The 21,418-nt window shown below is 46.8% G+C and overlaps 1 protein-coding gene across 1 annotated transcript in view; it reads left to right on the top strand.

Annotated features, from left to right (window-relative positions):
• Positions 1-21,418, top strand: part of alcama (activated leukocyte cell adhesion molecule a) — a 434,306-nt gene that overhangs the window by 386,004 nt on the left and 26,884 nt on the right. The window contains exon 10 of the mRNA XM_034178820.1: positions 12,131-12,243. Coding sequence (XP_034034711.1) covers positions 12,131-12,243 — 113 coding nt within the window. The remainder of the gene's footprint in view (positions 1-12,130; positions 12,244-21,418) is intronic.

Raw genomic sequence — 21,418 nt, 5'->3', positions numbered from 1 at the left:
TTGGTTGGGTGCCCAAGGGTGCCCAACCAACCTTTTGAATGGGTGGTGTGTGTACCAATAATTATGCTAATCTCACTGAAACCTCTGTGTAGGAAGACAAGAATGCACTCCTGCAAGCTGAAGCTCTTTTTCACTGTATTGGTTTAAATAAATATGTGCACACATCAAATTCAAATGGCTCATCTGTGCATTCAGAATTATCTAAATATGCAGGCCATGTCTTTGTAAGCAGACTTCACTACTTTGTGTTTATGGCAGATAGTGGCGAGTGCTGCACACACCTCCAACCCTCATGCACACGCCTTCTGTGTGAGAGGAGCTTGAGAATTCAAGGACACATAGACATACGCACGTACACACATAAATACAAGAAATGCATGATTAAAAAGGCTGTATTAAGCAAGAAAAACCTTAAGCACGCAAGTGTGATTGTGTGTGGGCCGCTGAAGAGGAGGTACTGCTGGCCCACCACCACCAGAGGGCACCCTGCCTGGAAGTGCGGGCTCCAGGCACAAGAGGGCGCTGCCGCCTCACAAGCAGCAGCCGGGGTGACAGCTGACACTCATCACCTGTGACAGCTGTCACCACTCATCTGATCTGCATCGGTATATCAGCAAGACGTCATCTCCACCTCTTTGCCGAGATATCGTTCTACCTGAAAGGTAATATCCTCAGCCTGACTGCTTGATAGAAGCCTTTTTTTTTGTGCTTTTTGTGAGTGATAACAGACTTTTTCTCCAACGAGAGGTGGAGGTAGCTTCCCTGCCGTTGCAGATTGCTGGGTGCAGACACGCACCCACGTTTAATAGTGTTTTGTTCCTCGCCAGCAGTACCAGGTCTGACACGCGGAGGCAGTGGCCACGGGAGTTCGGGACTTGGCGGCTCCAGTATTCCGGGGTCTGGTGGGGAGGAAATCGTGTGGTTCCGGTTCTGCTTTGGACAGACGTCTCCTATCTTCGAGCCTGCCCACACGACACCTTGTAATTTGACCGCTGATCTATTGTGTACTCTGTTGTGTTTGTTGTGCACGTTCGCAACAGTAAGTGTTGTTATTTGACCTATTCCATTGTCCGTCATTTGCGCCCCCTGTTGTGGGTCCGTGTACGTACACTTTCCAACAGGATATCTCGGCCAACGTCATGGATCCCGAGGGGCGTCAACCGGCTGTTGAACGGCCAATGGAAAGAACAGGGCGCACAGGCGCCCGCAGGAGGATATGATCGGTGAGTTGCAGCGGATCCTTCACCGTTTTCACGGCTCTGTTGGATTTAATGACCGAGCAGAACGTCCTCCTTAACCGCAGGGTGGAGGCTCTCGCCGCGCAGGTGGAGGCGCGCCCTCAGGGCGCTGCTGCGGCTCTCCCTCCTGTCGATCCTGTGCGTAACAGTGACGTTCCAATCGGTCGTTCAACGACCCCTCCCACTTCCCGGAAGCATACATAAGCCCTCCAGAGCCGTACGGAGGCTGTGTGGAGACGTGCGCGGACTTCCTTATGCAGTGTTCGCTCGTCTTCGCACAACGTCTTGTCATGTACGCGACTGATTCTCGCAAGATAGCTTATGTAACTTAATCTGCTTCGCGGCAAGGCACGCGATTGGGCTACAGCGCTTTGGGGAGCAAAATTCACGGCTCCTTCTGACATATGATGGGTTTGTGAGGGAGTTCAGAACAGTGTTCGATCACACCAAATAGAGGAGGAGACCGCTTCAGCCGTGCTGCTGTCAATGAGACAGGGGCGCCGGAGCGCAGCTGTTTATGCAGTCGACTTCCGCATCGCGGCTGCGAGGTCCGGCTGGAATAACACTGCCCTCCGTGCCGCCTTCGTAAACGGACTGTCGTTGGTCCTAAAGGAGCTCTGGTGGCTAAGGACGAACCGCGGGATTTAGACGGGCTTATTGATCTTGTTATACGATTAGACAATCGGTTAGAGGAACGCCGTCGGGAGCGAGGCGAAGGACGTGACCGGATACGCGCCGCCCCTCTCCCTCCGGGTTCGAAAAGGGGCCGCCCTCCCCACGCTCCACAGCCGCAGCGCTTTGTGGGGCAACAGCTCCCCCTGTTGACGTTGTTAGGGAGACGCACAGGGCCAAAATGGGAAGGCTGATCCGTGGAGAGTGTTTTCTCTGCAGCTCAACAGAGCACACACAGAGAGACTGCCCCAAACGGCCAAAACGTCAACACTCGCCCTTAGAGACCGGGCTAAGGGGGGGTCAAGACATTCAATGTGAGACACACACAAATTGCCACACGACTCCCAGTCACAATCCTGAGCGGGGATTTAACCCTTCAAGCCCGAGCACTGGTGGACACGGGGTCAGAAGGGAATCTGCTAGACAGCAGATGGGCAAAGGAGGTAGGGCTCCCTCTGGTGGCGCTTCCTACGCCATTGCAGGTGCGGGCACTAGATGGCACCCTCCTCCCTTTACTCACACACAAGACACCACCAGTAACTCTGGTGGTGTCTGGAAACCACCGGGAGGAGATTGAGTTTTTTGTAACTCCTGCCACCTCCCGCGTGATTTTGGGCATCCCATGGATGTTAAAACACAATCCCCGGATCGATTGGCCGTCTGGGGTGGTGGTTCAGTGGAGCGAAACCTGCCATCGGGTGTGTTTAGGATCCTCGGTTCCTCCCGGTTCCCAGGCTAAGGAGGAGGTCAAAGTCCCGCCCAATCTGACGGCAGTGCCAGTTGAGTACCACGATCTTGCTGACGTCTTCAGCAAGGATCTGGCACTCACCCTTCCCCCCGCACCGTCCGTACGATTGTGCCATTGATTTGGTTCCAGGCGCTGAGTTCCCGTCCAGCAGGCTGTACAACCTCTCACGACCTGAGCGCGAATCAATGGAGACCTACATCCGGGACTCATTAGCTGCCGGGCTGATCCGGAACTCCACCTCCCCGATGGGGGCAGGTTTCTTTTTTGTGGGCAAGAAAGATGGCGGACTTCGTCCATGTATGATTACAGGGGGCTGAATGAGATTCGGTTCGCAACCGATACCCGTTGCCATTATTAGATTCCGTGTTCACCCCCCTGCATGGAGCCAAAATCTTTACTAAACTGGATCTTAGAAATGCGTATCACCTGGTTCGGATCCGGAAGGGAGACGAATGGAAGACGGCATTCAACACCCCATTAGGTCACTTTGAGTACCTGGTCATGCCGTTCGGCCTCACAAACGCCCCCGCAACGTTCCAAGCATTAGTTAATGATGTCTTGCGGGATTTCCTGCACCGATTCGTCTTCGTATATCTAGACGATATACTCATCTTTTCTCCGGATCCTGAGACTCATGTCCGGCATGTACGTCAGGTCCTGCAGCGGTTGTTGGAGAACCGGCTGTTTGTGAAGGGCGAGAAGTGTGAGTTCCACCGCACCTCTTTGTCCTTCCTGGGGTTATCATCTCCCCCAACTCCGTCGCTCCTGATCCGGCCAAGGTTGCGGCGGTGAGAGACTGGCCCCAACCCACTAGCCGTAGGAAGCTGCAACAGTTTCCTCGGCTTTGCTAATTTCTACAGGAGGTTCATTAAGGGCTACAGTCAGGTAGTTAGCCCCCTGACAGCCCTGACCTCACCAAAAGTTCCCTTCACCCTGGTCGATCGTTGCGATGCCGCGTTCAAGGAGTTGAAACGGCGCTTCTCGTCTGCACCCGTTCTGGTGCAGCCCGATCCTAGTCGCCAGTTAGTGGTTGAAGTGGACGCCTCGGACTCAGGGATAGGGGCTGTGCTTTCCCAGGGCGGGAAGACCGATAAGGTCCTTCACCCGTGTGCCTATTTTTCCCGCAGGTTGACCCCGGCCGAACGGAACTATGACGTCGGCAATCGAGAACTCCTTGACGGTGAAAGAGGCTCTAGAAGAGTGGAGACATCTGTTGGAGGGAACGTCCGTGCCATTCACGGTTTTCACTGACCACCGGAACCTGGAGTATATCAGGACTGCCAAGCGGCTGAATCCCAGGCAAGCCCGCTGGTCACTGTTCTTCGGCCGTTTTGACCTTCCGGATCACCTACCGTCCCGGGACCAAGAACCAGAGATCGGATGCCTTGTCCCGGGTACATGAAGATGAAGTCAAAACGGAGTTGTCGGATCCACCGGAACCCATCATCCCGGAGTCCACTATCGTGGCCACCCTCACCTGGGACGTAGAGAGAACCGTCCGGGAGGCCCTGGCACGAAGCCCGGACCCCCGGAACTGGGCCGAAGAACAGACTTTACGTCCCACCAGAAGCTAGGGCTGCAGTCCTGGACTTCTGTCACGGCTCTAAGCTCTCCTGTCATCCAGGGGTGCGAAGAACCGTGGCAGTTGTCCGGCAGCGCTTCTGGTGGGCGTCCCTAGAGGCCGATGTCCGGGATTATATCCAGGCCTGCACCACCTGCGCCAGGGGCAAGGCTGACCATCGTAGGGCTTTGGGTCTGCTCCAGCCGCTGCCCATGCCCCATCGCCCCTGGTCCCACATCGGCCTGGATTTTGTCACGGGTCTCCCGCCGTCCCAGGGCAACACCACCATCTTCACGATAGTGGACCGATTCTCCAAGGCGGCCCCTCGTGGCCCTCCCGAAGCTCCCGACGGCCCAGGAGACAGCGGACCTCCTGGTTCACCACGTCGTCCGGCTGCATGGGATCCCAACAGACATTGTTTTCAGATCGCGGTCCCCAGTTCTCCTCGCACGTCTGGAGGAGCTTCTGCCGGGAACTGGGGGCCACAGTGAGTCTCTCATCCGGGTACCATCCCCAGACCAACGGGCAAGCAGAACGGGCCAATCAGGAGATGGAGCAGGCCCTGCGTGCGTGACAGCCGCGCACACCGGCGGCCTGGAGTACCCATCTGGCCTGGATCGAGTATGCCCATAACAGCCAGGTGTCGTCAGCCACCCGGCCTCTCCCCTTTCGAGGTATGTCTGGGGTTACCAACCGCCTTTGTTTCCAGTGGTTGAGGGGAGAGGTCGGTGTGCCCTCGGTCCAGGCCCACCTACGGAAGTGCCGTCGGGTGTGGCGTGCCGCCCGTTCTGCCTTGCTGAGGGCCCGGATGAGGTCAAAGGCCCATGCAGACCGTCGGCGGACCCCGGCCCCTGCGTATCGGCCAGGGCAGGAGGTGTGGTTGTCGACAAAGGACATCCCCCTCAAAGTGGACCTCCCCCAAGTTACAGGACCGTTACATCGGTCCCTTCAAAATCCAGAAGGTCATCAGTCCAGCCGCAGTGAGGCTTCAGCTGCCGGCCTCACTGCGGATCCATCCTGTATTTCACGTGTCCCGAATCAAACCACATCACACCTCACCCCTCTGTACTCCGGGTCCGGCACCGCCTCCTGCCAGGATCATCGATGGCGAGCCGGCTTGGACTGTGCGCCGGCTTTTGGATGTCCGTAGGATGGGCCGGGGCTTCCAGTATTTGGTGGACTGGGAGGGGTACGGACCTGAAGAACGCTCCTGGGTGAAGAGGAGCTTCATTCTGGACCCGGCCCTCCTGGCCGATTTCTACCGCCGCCACCCGGACAAGCCTGGTCGGGCGCCAGGAGGCGCCCGTTGAGGGGGGGGTCCTGTTGTGTGGGCCGCTGAAGAGGAGGTACTGCTGGCCCACCACCACCAGAGGGCACCCTGCCTGGAGTGCGGGCTCCAGGCACAAGAGGGCGCTGCCGCCTCACAAGAGCAGCCGGGGTGACAGCTGACACTCATCACCTGTGACAGCTGTCACCACTCATCTGATCTGCATCGGTATATCAGCAAGACGTCATCTCCACCTCTTTGCCGAGATATCGTTCTACCTGAAAGGTAATATCCTCAGCCTGACTGCTTGATAGAAAGCCCTTTTTTTTTGTGCTTTTTGTGAGTGATAACAGACTTTTTCTCCAACGAGAGGTGGAGGTAGCTTCCCTGCCGTGCAGATTGCTGGGTGCAGACGCACCCACGTTTAATTGTGTTTTTGTTCCTCGCCAGCAGTACCAGGTCCGACACGCGGAGGCAGTGGCCACCTGGGAGTTCGGGACTTGGCGGCTCCAGTATTCCCGGGGTCTGGTGGCGGAGGAAATCGTGTGTTCCGGTTCTGCTTTGGACAGACGTCTCCTATCTTCGAGCCTGCCCACACGACACCTTGTAATTTGACCGCTGATCTATTGTGTAATCTGTTGTGTTTGTTGTGCACGTTCGCAACAGTAAAGTGTTGTTATTTGACCTATTCCATTGTCCGTTCATTTGCGCCCCCTGTTGTGGGTCCGTGTACTTACACTTTCCCAACAGTGATTGTCTCATCAAAATTATGTTCAGAGACGCTATTGTCATTGGTTTGACACTTACTGTATCTAATTAGGTCAGCAAGATACCAGTCTCACTGAGCACCTTCACATGACTATAATAATCATATAATTTAGTAATCAGATAACTGTAATAATCTGATTTGACACATTTACATGCAGAATACATTTACATCTAGAATACTTTGTGTTGTGAAAGTGTCGTGACACGGACCCACAACAGGGGGCGGTAATGAACGGACAATGGATAAGCCAAAAAGTAGCAATTTAATGTTGTGAATCGCACAACGAAGTACAGACAATAACAATATGGTGGAAAGTCAATTATACACAAGGTGACGTGTGGGCAGGCTCGACGATAGAAGACGTCTGGCGAGAGAAGAGCCGGATCCCACACAGCTTCCACCACCAACGGATCTGAAGAACACCGGAGCCGCCAAGCCCTGCGCCCCAGGTGGCCACTGTCTTCAGCAGTCAGACCCGGTACTGCTGGAAGAGAACAGAAACAGTATTGATGAGTGCGAGTTCGCACACTCAGTAATCCCACAGTCTGTGTTTAGTTAGGAGGGAGCACCTCCACCTCCAATCACACACTCGTGCAGCTCCTGTTTCACCACTTATCTGGTTTGGGGTGTGAGGCGAAGCCGTCGCAGTCCACACCAAACGCCAATCCCACAGATAAGGACACACCACAGGAAAACGGCTGCAAAGAAGTTCAAATTATTACTCAATGTAAGTCAGCAGAGAAGTTACCTGAATGGTAGCTGATTTCTCGGCGGGGAGGTGGAGTTGCAGTCCGGCCTTTATGGTGATGGTGTTGAGTAGTGGATGAGTGACAGCTGGTACGGATGATGAGTGACAGCTGTCACTCCCGGTCGCTCCGACGCCCTCTCGTGCTTGAAGTGCGGGCTTCAAGCACGAGTGGTGGTGGGCCAGCAGTACCTCCTCTTCAGCGGCCCACACAACAACTTTGGAGTGCTTGGAAAACTGAGGACGTGGAAAATGTCCTCTTTTTCCCAGTGTATTCCCAGTATTGAAGGTGTTTTATGAAAATGACCTGAATTGTCATGAAAAGAAGTGCACGCGCACACACACAGTGCCTTGGTCTGTGGACTCTGCATTCTCGCTCTCTCACTCTATGACTCCCAAGGCTCCTCTCCCCCACCTCCCCTCCTCCCACTCTCTCACCGCTCACGATCAGGTAGGGGCATGCACTGGATTTAAGGAGGACAGTGAAATTTTAGCAGACTTATCAACAAGACTAACAGCTTCCACCTAGTAAGCCTCGGTTCATCATGAAAGAGCTGTTCAAAGGAATCTGATCGTTCATGAACCCTACAAGACTAGCTCCTGCTTCGGTGTGTTTTACAGCTTAACCGCTGTGAAAACAATTGCACAATAACATTTTGTTTGGCCTGATTCACAGTTTTGTTTACGTTGACGACAGTAATATTCTTTTTTTCTGCAGGACATGACTCTGTAAGCACTATGTCTCTTTTTATACACTCTGATGTTCTCTATGTTCAGCGGCATGCATGAAAACAAAAAAATGCAACCAAGCTCCTGTGATGGTAAAAGCTATGCGGTGCTCTTGTAGTGATAAAAAAAACAGAATACATACCAGCGGAATTTACATGCCTTTCATCATCCCACACAGCTCTGATAACCTGCACATATATTGGGAAAGGATGCTACATATATGTAAAATCTAGTGCTGGGTTGAAAAGATCGTTTGCCCATTTTAAATCGATTGTCATTTTAATTCCCACAGATCGATTCATATATATATATATATATATATATATATATATATATATATATATATACGAGGTCTGTTAGAAAAGTATCCGACCTTATTATTTTTTTCAAAAACCATATGGATTTGAATCACGTGTGATTACATCAGACATGCTTGAACCCTCGTGGGCATGCGAGAGTTTTTTCACGCCTGTCGGTTACGTCATTCGCCTGTGGGCAGTCTTTGAGTGAGGAGTGGCCCACCCTCTCGTCGTTTTTTTCATTGTTTAGGAATGGCTCAGAGACTGCTGCTTTGTTTGATCAAAATTTTTTCAAAAACTGTAAGGCACAACAGAGTGGACACCATTCGATAAATTCAGCTGGTTTTCAGTAAAAATTTTAACGGCTGATGAGAGATTTTGGTCTGTAAGTGTCGCTTTAAGGACGGCCCACGGCGCCTGACGGCGATCTGCGCTCCGAGGCGGCGGCGTCTCGCTTTTTCAAGCTGAAAACTTCCACATTTCAGGCTCTGTTCACCCAGGTCATCGTCAGAGAACAGAGAAGTTTCAGAAGAGGTCAGCATGAGGAGTTTATGCGGACATTCCACTGTTAAAGGAGATTTTGTAATGAAAGAACGTGCGGGCAGATTCGCATGTCGGGCCAGACCCGACCGCGGGGTGTCGCGACAGGAAAAACGCCTCCATTGGAAACCTTAACGGACAAGTTGGAACATGCCCAGCTGTTAAACAATTTCTCAGATACTCACTTGTTGAAAGCCATCAAAAGCCGCCTGAATTTTACAAATGGTTTTCAACACGGAGGTGTTTTTCCTGTCGCGGCGCAGACGGATTTGCGGCGGCGTCACGGAACCGACTCGGCGAATTTGCCCGCACGTTCTTTCATTACAAAATCTCCTTTAACAGTGGAATGTCCACATAAACTCCTCATGCCGACTTCTTCTGAAACTTCTCTGTTCTCTGACGATGACCTGGGTGAACAGAGCCTGAAATGTGGAAGTTTTCAGCTTGAAACAGCCAGACGGACGCCACCTCCGACCGCGCCGCGCCGATCCGCTTTGTGAGCTGTCCTTAAAGCGAAAGAAACTCCACAATCTCTCATCAGCCGTTAAACTTTTCACCGAGAACCAGCTGAATTTCTCGAATAGTGTCCACTCGGATATCCCTCACAGGTCCTGAAAAAAGTTTGATAAAGCAATGCGCGCCGTCTCCAGCAGCGTCTCAGACAAAGGATTTCAGCCGAGAGGGCTGGACCAGTGCTCACCCAAAGCCTGCCCACAGGCGAATGACGTCACCGACACGCGTGAAAAAACTCACGCATGCGCATGAGGGTTCAAGCATGTCTGGTGTAATCGCACGTGATTCAAATCCATATAGTTTTTTTGTTGTTGTTTTTTATAAAACTGCCGGTTAGTTTTCTAATAGACCTCGTGTATATATATATATATATATATATATATATATATATATATATATATATATATATATATATATATATATATATATGCACTTCTCGCCAGCATTCCTGAAATATTATGCTACAGTTGGGGCCGTTGAGGGTGTGTAACTGTAAAAATTAAATGACCATTTCTCTACATTGATTGTGGACGTGCTGTTTCTGATTTAGAAGGATTCAAAGGATTCAAAATTATTGTCGTATGCACAAAGGAACATGTTCCCTGCACAATGAAATGTGATTACTGCATTTAACCCATCCTAATTGCCAGTTAGGAGCAGAAGTCGCCTTTAGGCGCCCGGGGACCAGCTCCAGATGTATATCCTGCCTTAGGTCAACAGCAGGGCTGAGCAAACCTTGACCGGCCTCATGACGACAGACGACATACACATAACACACACATAAGCCGGCCCGGTACATGAACACATATAAAAAGCACACACAAGGTAAAACTTGGGAAAGAAAAACCCATCAGCACAATGAACAATGATCACACACAACAACAGGACGAGAGACGACGACCGAGATTTGTAAGAGTCCACTTATCAGACAGAACACTCGGAGGCCGCCTTTAGGCGCCATCAGCGGTCTTGCTCGTCCATTCTGGAGGGAGGAGGGGCCCAGCCCTTTACAGTTCACTGTCCACAGTCAACGACAGAGATGGAGAAGCTGAGGGCGGGGGAAGACGAGGGGAGTGAGGCATGAGCGTTGTTCTTCTCCAGGAGGTTTTTATCACAGCGGCCTTGAAGTGCAGCTGTGTTTTAGGAAGCCGAATGAAAATTCGCCTGAAAGATTCCACAGTCTGAGACAGAGTGGCTTCCAATACATCTGAATTAAGAAAGGAGATGTGGTCATTACTGACGATCAATGCGGTTTTCCAGTGCAGCCATCCTACCGGAGATGGTATCCAATGCGCGGTTAACACCCGCCGACTGAGTTGACACTGCCCTTCCAATCGAATCAATCATGTGGGGCAGCCTGGACGGGCCAATTATTGCCGCTTCCACTTTCTTAATTTTCTGGTAAACCAGCGCTATGCCCGCTCCACACAGCAGGAACCCGGTCACCACCATGCCAAATATATACACATCTTCGACATCCTCCACAGACAGCGTGTAAAGGCACATGACCTGCCATTTCCTCCAACTGTCCATCACGTAACCCATCACATGTGTCCCGGCAGGACAGGTAGCAGGCAGGAAGCAGCGCATCCACAATTTATTCATCATCCTCTGTCAAAGCCATTTAAAGATGTCAGTCATGACTACCAAGACTATTGTTGCAGTCAAGAAAAGAGAATCGTCCGCTATTTAAGTCATACAGTAGTAGCTGCAGAAGTCAGTTTTGTAGTGGACACCGGGGCCATTATTCCCTGGAAAATTTTTACATTTAGAACTCTCTGAAACACTATTGCCTGCATTTTGAGGGCCAAGTTTTGTGAAGTGTTGCATAACTAGAAAATCAGGTAACACCTCAAAAAACATTTTTTATAACGCTAGCTCATATTGATATCGGATCGTATCGAATCAAAATAATCGATTCTGAATCTTAAGAATCGGAATCAAATTGATTCTTGAAATTTGAATCGATACCCAGCCCTAGTAAAATCCTCATCCAGGGGTTTATGTAGTATACTGTATGTATAACCCTGTGATGTCACAAAGCCAGTTCTTGAAATAGAAGGAAGGAAGGAAGAAGCACTGCATTTCTAAAGGCATTTTCCATCTAGTAGATGTTCAAAGTGCTTTACAGTGATGCCTCACATTTACTTCCCCAGCCAGGACTGATGCCCTTTTACAGCTAGATGAAATGAGACTATGCAGATTAAGTGTCTTGTCCGATGACACAGACAGGTAGCATGAGTGGGACTCAAACCCAGGTCTACATATTGGTGAGCCAGCTACTTACTCGTAGACACCGAGCATCCTGCTCTGCAAAGGTGGCCAAAAATAATGCCTAATCTATTCACAGACCCAAACACAGCATCTTTACAACATTTCTCCAAACTTGTCCTCTGCTTTGTGTTTTATGATGTGGACAATATCACAGGGTGACTGCTAACATACGATTTTTGATACTATGTTCAGTGTCTTTTAAAAGTGTCATTTAAAATGCAGTGAACTCAGAAGGGCAACTTCTGATGCGATTCAAAATAAAGAACCTAAAGTACGCATTATAAAACCCAGTCTCCTTGGCAGAGGTAGAAATGCATTTTTTTCAGTTGTCCCATCTCATAAAAGTACAATGATCAGTTAATGTCCATTCATACTACATTAAATGAGGTAATAACCGTGATATATATAAATGATATAAGAGGTGAAACCATCACAAAATGCACATTTAACCTTGAAGCAGTCTTAACATGCAGACAGTCTTTAATGCAAACTAAGTGAAAGAATGACCGACCTTTACAATATGAACAAAAATTAAATCGTTTCAGGTTTGATGGAAATCATTTGGTTCATTACAAAGGAGACATAATGGCTAAACCCTGAGCACAGAACTGTGTCTGAAAATAGACTTTGAGCGTTTTTCTGCTCAATGAGCCGCCTTCAAGGTTACAGGATCTTGGAAGCTTTGTCACCCAAGATAAGAGGCTGTAAAATAAATGGACGCAGCATTTAATCAAAATATCCATCCTTTTGTGCCTGTTTATTTATTTATTTTCAGACTTGGATCTGATGCTGAGTCCCACTGGAAAGGTTGTGAAGAGAGTTGGGGACACCCTCCCTGTGTCGGTGCAGAAACATGCCTCGGGAGATGCTAAGGTGTCATGGACAAAGGTAATGGGTTCCAGGATAGGAGGCTGATCAAAATGAGAGCCTCCAAAAGCTGGAGGGAGGCGCACATAGAAGAGGATGGATTTTCCTTACTGCCTGTTTACTTTCTCTTCAGCCAGTAATCAAAGCTGACTGGAGAAAGTCCCTCATTGCTTTTATATATATATCTCTCACAGAGGTACCACTTTATCTTATTTTGAGCTGGAGGGTAGTGTTGTTCCATGGCAAACTATTTCTTATATGGTATTTTGAGATATGGGATCACTGTAGCATAGCCCAACTTCAAAATCAGACAGATGATTTTTCAGAATATGACTTCTCAAATTTTTAAAATTGCATGGTGTCAGTGGGAAAGTATACCAACTACGCACTTAAATGATGCCAGCATTTCAAGTCATGAATAGGGATGGGTATTGATAAGATTTTATCGATATCGATGCCATTATCGATTCTGCTTATCAATCCGATTCCTTATCGATTCCCTTATCGATACCTCTGTTATGTGTCGGACGCAGTCGGAGTACCGACCAGCGTTTGACAATAGGACCCAGCATAAAGGAAACAGAGCACGGTTCAAAGGATAACAGAATTTAATGACATAACAGTGAGTGCTTAATTAATAACAAATAAGTGCGCGGTCTGGCGAGGTGGAAGAACGGTGCGCTCCCAGCAGCACAAACGGTCCGGAGCCAGAACAGTTCGGACCCAAGGACCCCGCCGACACCCCCCAGGTGGCCGCGACCAACCGAGTCTATGAAAGAAGAAACCATAATGTGAGTCCACCACTCCACACACAGAGAGACCACTCAAAGGTGTACATAAACAGCAAACACTTCCTGGCTTAATCACCAATCAGCTTCCCACCCTGCAGGCATGGAACACCCAGTTCAATTCTCCACTGCAGTGGAAGCTGATTAAACAACTAACATAACAGCCCAATATAATAAGGTGTGAGGGACACCACATTTACTGACTGTACTCATGTTAGTCACAAAACCTAAAGTACCTCAGGAAGTGTGCTGACGAGCGTGAGACCTCACCCCCTCCTCTTTCACAGACCATGGCATCAAACCTGGTACGGTCTCTGCGTCCATGATGATGAGATGGTTCTCTAAACGTCGATCTCACCCGTCTGGTCACAAGGTCGAGTCTCTGGCAAATACACACTGTGTACTCCAGACTTAAATGCAACCATGCCCCAATCCATATAGATGCACCACAGCTGTGAGTCCTGACGAGCTGCACATGACCAGCCTCAGGTGATCAGGGTGAGGTCGTAATAACTCAGCCACACAGCCACTCAGTCCTGAACGCATCCCACCTGGAAGGAAAAAACAGAAGACAGAAAACAGAAGACAGAAACAAAAGCCAGCCAGGCACCCCAGCCACAACAACCTCTTGTGAATTTTTGTACTAAAAGTAGGCTTTACAGTTTTTCTATATATTTCATTGAGTCTTAAAGTAAATAAATATGAAATTGATCACTGTGTCCTTGATCTCTGGACATAAATAAAATCAATAAAACGGTGTTTCGCTTTGAAGTTATTAATTCCGACTGGACTCTATCATTCTAACTTGACTCGTCAGAGAGCCGCACAGCGTTTGGAGCTGTGTGAACAGGACGGAGGACGATTCTCATTTCTTTATCACAATAAGACAGGAGTCCCAGTTAGTAACTTTAATCCGCACAAAATTGACTCACGATTGACATATTAAGGGATGAAAATGGTGAAAAACAAAAAAAGCTGAAACCCAAAATTATGTTTGAATTCTAGAAGCTCTGAAATGCAATCTGGGACTATTCCAGACGGTAAACTAGATTGAGTGTAGCATCCATTTTGGTGAGAAAAAAAAAAAACAACTTTCCTTATTAAAATTCATTCCAGTAGTATTGAACACATAAGAAATTATTAATAGTGACTAACCAGTATTTCACAGTTCCTCTGACCGCGACTCTTCATCCTGGTGCCGTGCTGCTGTCGCGCCTTTTTCCACTGAGTCACACCTCGGTGCAGGTGTCTTTTTCTGAGTGAAGAACACAGTTATGGGTAGTTGTTGGCGCTCTTTTTTCTTCTGGGCGAGAAGATTCTTAGAAACAGACACGCAGAACACAATGCGCATGCTCTCCCTTCGTGGTGCCACGACTGGCCTGTGTGATGAGGACGCAGAACACAATGCGCTGTAAAAAAAAAAAAAAAAAAAAAGCATGCAAAATTGGACTAAAAAAATCCGCGAAACTGCGAGGCCGTGAAAGGTGAACCGCGTTATAGCGAGGGACCACTGTACTTAATTCCTGTTCTAAAGAGCGGATTTAGCCACCGCCTAGCCATACACCAGGAAGGAATGAAATGACTTGGATTACTGTTTTCCTTTTTATGTTTTACATGAATTACCTGGTGCGCTCCTCTCATGAAGACATCAGCCGGGATCTCGTCTCATGAAGAGCTGACTCTAGTGTCATGAACGCATCAGCCGGCATTGTGTGTCCAGCGCGCAGTGTTCCGCTGGTGACCATGTTGTAAATGTGATATGTCTTTTAATTATTACAATGGGGGAAAATCCCACAGGGACACGCGCCTTGCAGTGATTCTCAGCATTTCACGATATTCACCAGTGTTGCAGTGCGCTGACGCTGCGGTCACCTGGTGCGATATGTATTTTAATTTATTCCCACGTGAGGACAGCAAGATGGCATCCGCACTTCACGGTGTAGTTATGCAATGTCATATTCTAGCAGCCACTACAGGTGTTCCCCAGCTGTGACTTGTGAGCACAGATATCTGAACAGCTGCGGGTCGCAGGGGGACACGCCCCCCCTTTGTTTGCGGACGTCACTGCTGTGGGGAAAAAAAAAAAACAGTCTAAGGCACACCTGTGCACTAATCATGGTGTCTAATCAGCATCTTGATATGGCACACCTGTGAGGTGGGATGGATTATCTCAGCAAAGGAGAAGTGCTCACTATCACAGATTTAGACTGGTTTGTGAACAATATTTGAGGGAAATGGTGATATTGTGTATGTGGAAAAAGTTTTAGATCTTTGAGTTCATCTCATACAAAATGGGAGCAAAACCAAAAGTGTTGCGTTTATATTTTTGTTGAGTGTAGTTATTGTAGTAAGTATTAATATACTTGTCCTGTCTGTGTTCTCTGTGTTTTTAATGTAAAGGGCCTTTCACATTGAACGCGTCAGAAGTGTGAAAAATAGGTCTAAAAAGCATTATTTTCAATGAGACACGTTGCTTTTTAGACGCGTCAGGAGCGTCGCGTCAAAAGCCGAGCTAAAACGATGCTTCTGACGGGAGCGTGCATTGCTGCTTGTCGGCAGGCCGACACGGTCAAAGTTCAATCCAATCCAACTTTCGCCGTGCTGAGCCGTGACGTACCTTCGAACTATGCGAACATAGGAACTATGCGTCGGGCCAAAACACGGAAGACTACTGGCAGAAATCACTGATCTGTACAAAACGGATTGGTGCAGAAACGACTGATCTGTACATGTCACAGGACTGTTCATTTATAGAGCAGTTTTCTGAAAAAAATCCTTGGAAATGTTTGTTGTTTGTTACCTCAGAATTTCTGATAACTGTTAAAAAAAAGTTTAGAACACTTGTAATTAAAATAGCTAAATAAATCAATAAATGGTTCTTGTAAATTAAAACCACCTTTTATTTCAGATTAGATGATTTCTTGTTTAACATAAGGAACCTTGGACATTTATTTTTAAACAAATAAAATAACATGGAAACTTGTACATTTTTTTTAAAGTCTGGTAGATTATTTATATCTCATTTTAACCAGAAAAACACACACACTGTAAATAAATACAAATGTTTGTTATAAATGCAACAGGAAATAATTTAACAATGATTGTAAAGTAGTATTTCTGTGACATAAACCTCATGATGAATTTTTTTTAATGGTCATTTCAACTTGTAATGTAATTGCCTTTAATACTGTTATCAGGACAGAGTAATTTCTAAAATATGAATTTGAGCACAATAAGTGGAGAGCTTCTACCTGTGCAAATGTCTTTGGACTTTGATTCGTGGACATTTTTAGTAAGTAAGTCCCTTCGGCTGCTCCCTTGATTGCACTTGGGGTCGCCACAGCAAATCCAAGGTGGATCTGCATGTTGAATTGGCACAAGTTTTACGCCGGATGCCCTTCCTGACGCAACTCCACATTACATGGAGAAATGTGGCAGGGGTGGGATTTGAACCCCGAACCTTCTGAACTGAAACCAAGCGCATTAGTGATCTGCTCATTTATTGTTAAAATATAAAATGAAACAGCTTTTTAAAAAATAATAAAATAGTTGCTGTTGAAAGAGCCTTTTATTTAGAAGCAGGTAATGTTATGCTGGATTCTCGGGACCAGATGAAGGTCTCTTCTGCAGCTTTGAACTCTGGTGGTGTTGCTGAAGACACTTTTGTCCTGTTTTGAAGAGCAGAGATGTTTTCTTTCGACTGGAATTCATGGTGTTCAGCTCATCAATGGATGTTTGGTTGTCTGCACAGAAAATGTTCCTGATTGGGACAAATAAAAATATTTCTTTAAATATAAAGAAACACACACACACAAAAAGGAAAAAAACGATGAAAAAAAAAATGCCAGGAAAAAAAAAAGTTATTTAAAGTTGAAATTTGTGGTCATCGAAAAAAGCTGTAGCTTTATTTGGGAAAAATAAGAAAGACTAAACCATCTACAAATTAAAGCGTTCACTCAGATCAACTGTGCTAAAAAGCTAAGCTAACGTTAGCTGATCAATAAACCTTCACAGCAGTGCAGAAACTTACTTTTACTTTTATTTTATTCTTACCTCGATAAAGCTGCAGAACTAAACTCCGTTGGGCAAACTGGGGCTTCGCATATATCCAAAAGTGGAAGATTTCGGACTGAGTGAGTCTGCTCCATCCCCCTGGCTGCCTGCCTCGGTCTGCCCAGGGATGATGCCTGAAGGCCGGCTTCTCCATGCGGGTCGGCTCGCTGTCACGGTTCGATCGATATCCCACCAAGTCATCAGTCCTCCCCCGGTCGGCGTCACTCTGAAAAGTAGCTGAAAAAAGCTTCTCCCAGCAGGGTGATGGGAGAATCGTTCTACTGCTGTTTTTTAAAGCTTTTTTGTGGTTCAGGCGACGCAAATTCAAGATGGCGATCGCTGAACTTTTTTCAGGTTTTGGAAACAGCCAGAGTGTGACGTAGCCGCAATCTCCGCCCCCTTGCCGCTTCCGAAGCACCGTGGCTGATGTCACGACGCGTTGGAAACGCATCGGCCTGGCATTACAATGCATTGGGAAGCTTTGAAGCGTCGCGCTGAAGCGTTCAATGTGAAAGACCCTTAACACATCGTGTGTACTGAGCCATCAGTACCAGCTGTCAGTGTGCGGCTGGCCGGCGATCAGCTGAGAGGCGCTTTGCTGAGCTGTGTGTGCTCAGACATGGCTGGCCATTCCCCGTGTGATCATCAACAACAAGTGTGCCCCACCCACCCCTCGCATGCCACATGTGTTGTGGGGGGGGGGGTGCGTGACACATGCGCGATACACACACACGCCACATGTGTTGAGGGGGAGCTAACACTCTGGCACGCCGTCGCCACGTGTGTTGCTAGGTTACGTCACACTTGTGTGGCGCTTATACACTTTTCTCAGACAGCTCAAATGTGGTCGCCTGCTGTTTACTATTGTGCCGGGAGCCTTTTCTAAGTGCCCAGCGAGCAGTGTTAGATGTTTGTGTGTGGCACCTGGAATTTGGCTGGCACATGTCGAGAGAGGGGTCAAATGGGCACTCAGAGGGCATTCACTGTCTTTCGGCCGCTTGTGTGCACGAATGGTTGTGGCAACAGCTGTACGAAGCCTTTGAGGCGGCTCTGATTTTTCACTAGTGGCATGCAATTCCTCCTTCGTGTGCCAGTCGGCTTCAATCGTGTTATGTGTGAAGGGGCCCTTACAGATTACTGGTAACCAAACTTTAATTCATGAATTACACAACCAGGTATTCTGCCTCCTCAAGAGAATCACAGGAATCCGCAGACTATTGTGAAATACAATAAATTGAATTAAAATTCACCGTGAAGTTGAACAGCGCCTTTAATACTGCATTTTAAAAATGTGCAATATTAAGTCATTCACGGACATGGCCTTGTACATTATTTGTAATCTGCTTTCAAGTTGGCTTCAACTTGTAAGATAACAGATAAGAAAGCAAAGTAAGTGCACAGAGCTATATTTGCTGCACATCATTAATGTTTGGTTTGTGGTTGTTTGATACCAGCAGTTAGCAGTGGAAAGTGCAGATTAACATGATGGGTATATATTCTTATTTCAATCATTTTAAGTGCATTTATGGAGAAATTGGTAACACAGTGAGACATTTTTGCACACAGTCTCATATTTTGCTTTTATACCACCTATCATGACATTCGGTTTGAGTGCATAATTCTTAAATGCCACATATGAATATCCAGACCATCCTATTTGTTCTGCAGAATGACACTCTGTCGAGAGATGTTTCTGTATTTTTAAGGTTTTTTAAAAGTGTTTTTGAAATGTAATATTATCTCACAACACCCTTATAACATAAAAAGTTGTTCACTAGTTTTTGAGTTATCTTACAAAGAAGCACCAAAGGGTTTGCAGAGGCTAAAAAGAGGTGATATTCTTCAGCTAATATTTGCAAGTCCTGATCAAATATATTCTTCTGGATGTGTTAGAGAGAACTGTGTGCTTTCATAGGCCTCACACTAAAGGCCCCCTGTCATTTATTACAATTGATTGATTGATTTGCACGACTTTGAGGCACGCACTTGCACACACTGTGTCGTGCAGGAGAGTAAACTTGTCGTTAACAGGTGTAGACTGAACGTGAGAGAGGCGCCAGTGCGTGCAGTTGTGCAAAGAGAATTTTGAAACGTTCAGAATATCTTTCATGCATAAATGTTGTGCAGCAAAGGAGAAGTTGTAGTGAACGTTGCACGATCTACTCGCCAACACTACATGCAGCTTGTCGAGAAAAGAAGTGAACAGTGTGAGTGGTTGTGTCACAGCGCAGCTCATCTGAACAATTATAGTGAAATGTTAAATCTGTCACAATATCTAGCACATGGCGACCCCAAACACAAAACGGGAGCAGCCGAATGGACAACCAAACCACTTTTATGTGATAGATCTTTTATGTGATAAATCTATCACATACTTTTACAGCTGCACACAAGAAGGAAAGAACATGTAACTGTTTTACCAAGCCATTACAAAATAAACATAACAAATAATTACCTTTTTAGACGGCTCCAAATGCTTTCTCCACCTCAGTGCCCGCACGCGAGAAAAGCAGCAGCTGGAGCGCTCCTCTGTGATTCCGGAAGTGATTAGAGGCATTTTCAACAGCTAACTTGCATAGAAAATGATTAATCCGCTACAAAATAATTATTTTATATACACAGCGTCCAGCGCACTACGCGTGGCAGCCAGTGGAACAAAGCACGGCGTCCAGCTTGGAACACAGCGGGTGGAGATTGTCACGAAGATGTACGTGCAAGTGCGCACCTTAATTGACCTGCACCTTGAGACATTTCAGATACGGCCAGAAACAAGCTTCCCACTGAATTAGAAAAAAATTTATCAGCAAGTCCAAGTGCTCCTCTCAAACTGTAATAATCTAAACACAAAACATTGTTAGTACTTATCTCTTGCCACATTGTGAGGAATATGTGGTGGAGCTGTAGTGTAAATTATCCCTTGTTTCACAACATAAAATAAGATAAGGTGAATCTGCAATTAAGTCTGGGTCACTGCAGCAGCAAAGAACTGGATATACTGTAGGTAAGACAAAATCTAAGAGAAAATCCCGGAGATACACTGCTTTAGTCATTCTGGCACAGCTTTCAGTACCTTTTAAAGGACCTATTTTATCCTTAATATCCAATTAAAATGAATGTTACATTAATGGAAGCCATTTTCCGAAGTAGATGACAGGAATAATGAAGATTCTGTTTTGAAGGATGAACAGAAAAAAAACATTTGCTCCTAAAAATCATTCAGTCATTGGGTTAAATTAATTCAGTTATGACATTAAAATCAATATGTTAACACCAGAAACTTTCTTTGGAAAGACAGTCCATTATAAATAACATGTCCTTTCCTCCCTTCTTTTATAAGTCAGTTCATGGTGAGTCTGGCTTTATTTTTGGGTTTTGCATTCGTGTGCTGGAATAAATAAACAGCAACAGTTTCACTGCCGCCTGTGTAATCATTTCTGGGGAGTTGACCATGAAAAACAAAACAAAGCAGTTAGTTAATATGTTTATTGACAGGTTTGGACGTGCACACTTCCACTGCAGATCGGAACTGTCTTAGGTCCTGGATGGCAACCATCCAGCAGAAAACTGGTCTATCCCTACCTCCTGAAAGCAGCAACTGTCTGCAGCAGTCATGTGAAATGTCAGGGTCTCTTTGATGTTTTCCAGTTGCTGAGATCCTCAATACTGTGGTACCTCCATGGTGGATCATGCCCAAAAATATGACAAATGGCCAAAATGTTGTAGCTTGACATTTCCTCACAATGCAAGTCATGCTTCTCATCTTAGTGTCCCAAAGTAACCGTTTGTTTGAAGTACAGTCTTTCTAGTGATACCCAAAGAGCCTCCAACAAGACCTAATATATAAACAAACATCCAGTCACCACCTCACTAGTTAGTGTCCAAGCCTCACAACCATACAGGAAGCACCATGAACCTAAAGAAAGCAAAGGTATCAGTGTCACCAAACAGCTCTATCCAGTGACCTTGTGACTCCCTAAGCTCTTGTCAGGCATTTCTCAATCTGGACCCAGAGACTTGAATGCCTCTGCAAGTTCAGTACCTTCCATGCATACAAATAAACCTATAATGCTCGAGTCCAGGAAGTCACTGAAAGCCTGAATATTACTCTTGATCAGGGTTCTAGCTAGGACCATTTTAGTGCCAGGTAAATTATGTGATTGCGACTCATAGCTTCCGCGGCCCCCTGAAGCTATGGGGTTTTATACCACTAAAACATTCTTGACAAGCCTTATTTTAACTAATTTTGGGTGGTTTTAGATGCATTGAATGCAAGAATAATAAACAAAAAAATGATATTTATGTTGTAATATTTGTAAGATCAAAGTTCTTTTTTGCATGTTTCTGTCAAAGTCTAA

The sequence above is a fragment of the Thalassophryne amazonica genome, chromosome 9, assembly GCF_902500255.1.
Source record: "Thalassophryne amazonica chromosome 9, fThaAma1.1, whole genome shotgun sequence".
NCBI lineage: Eukaryota > Metazoa > Chordata > Actinopteri > Batrachoidiformes > Batrachoididae > Thalassophryne > Thalassophryne amazonica.
The sequence above is the reverse complement of the archived record's forward strand: the minus strand, read 5'-3'. Positions and strand labels throughout refer to the sequence as shown.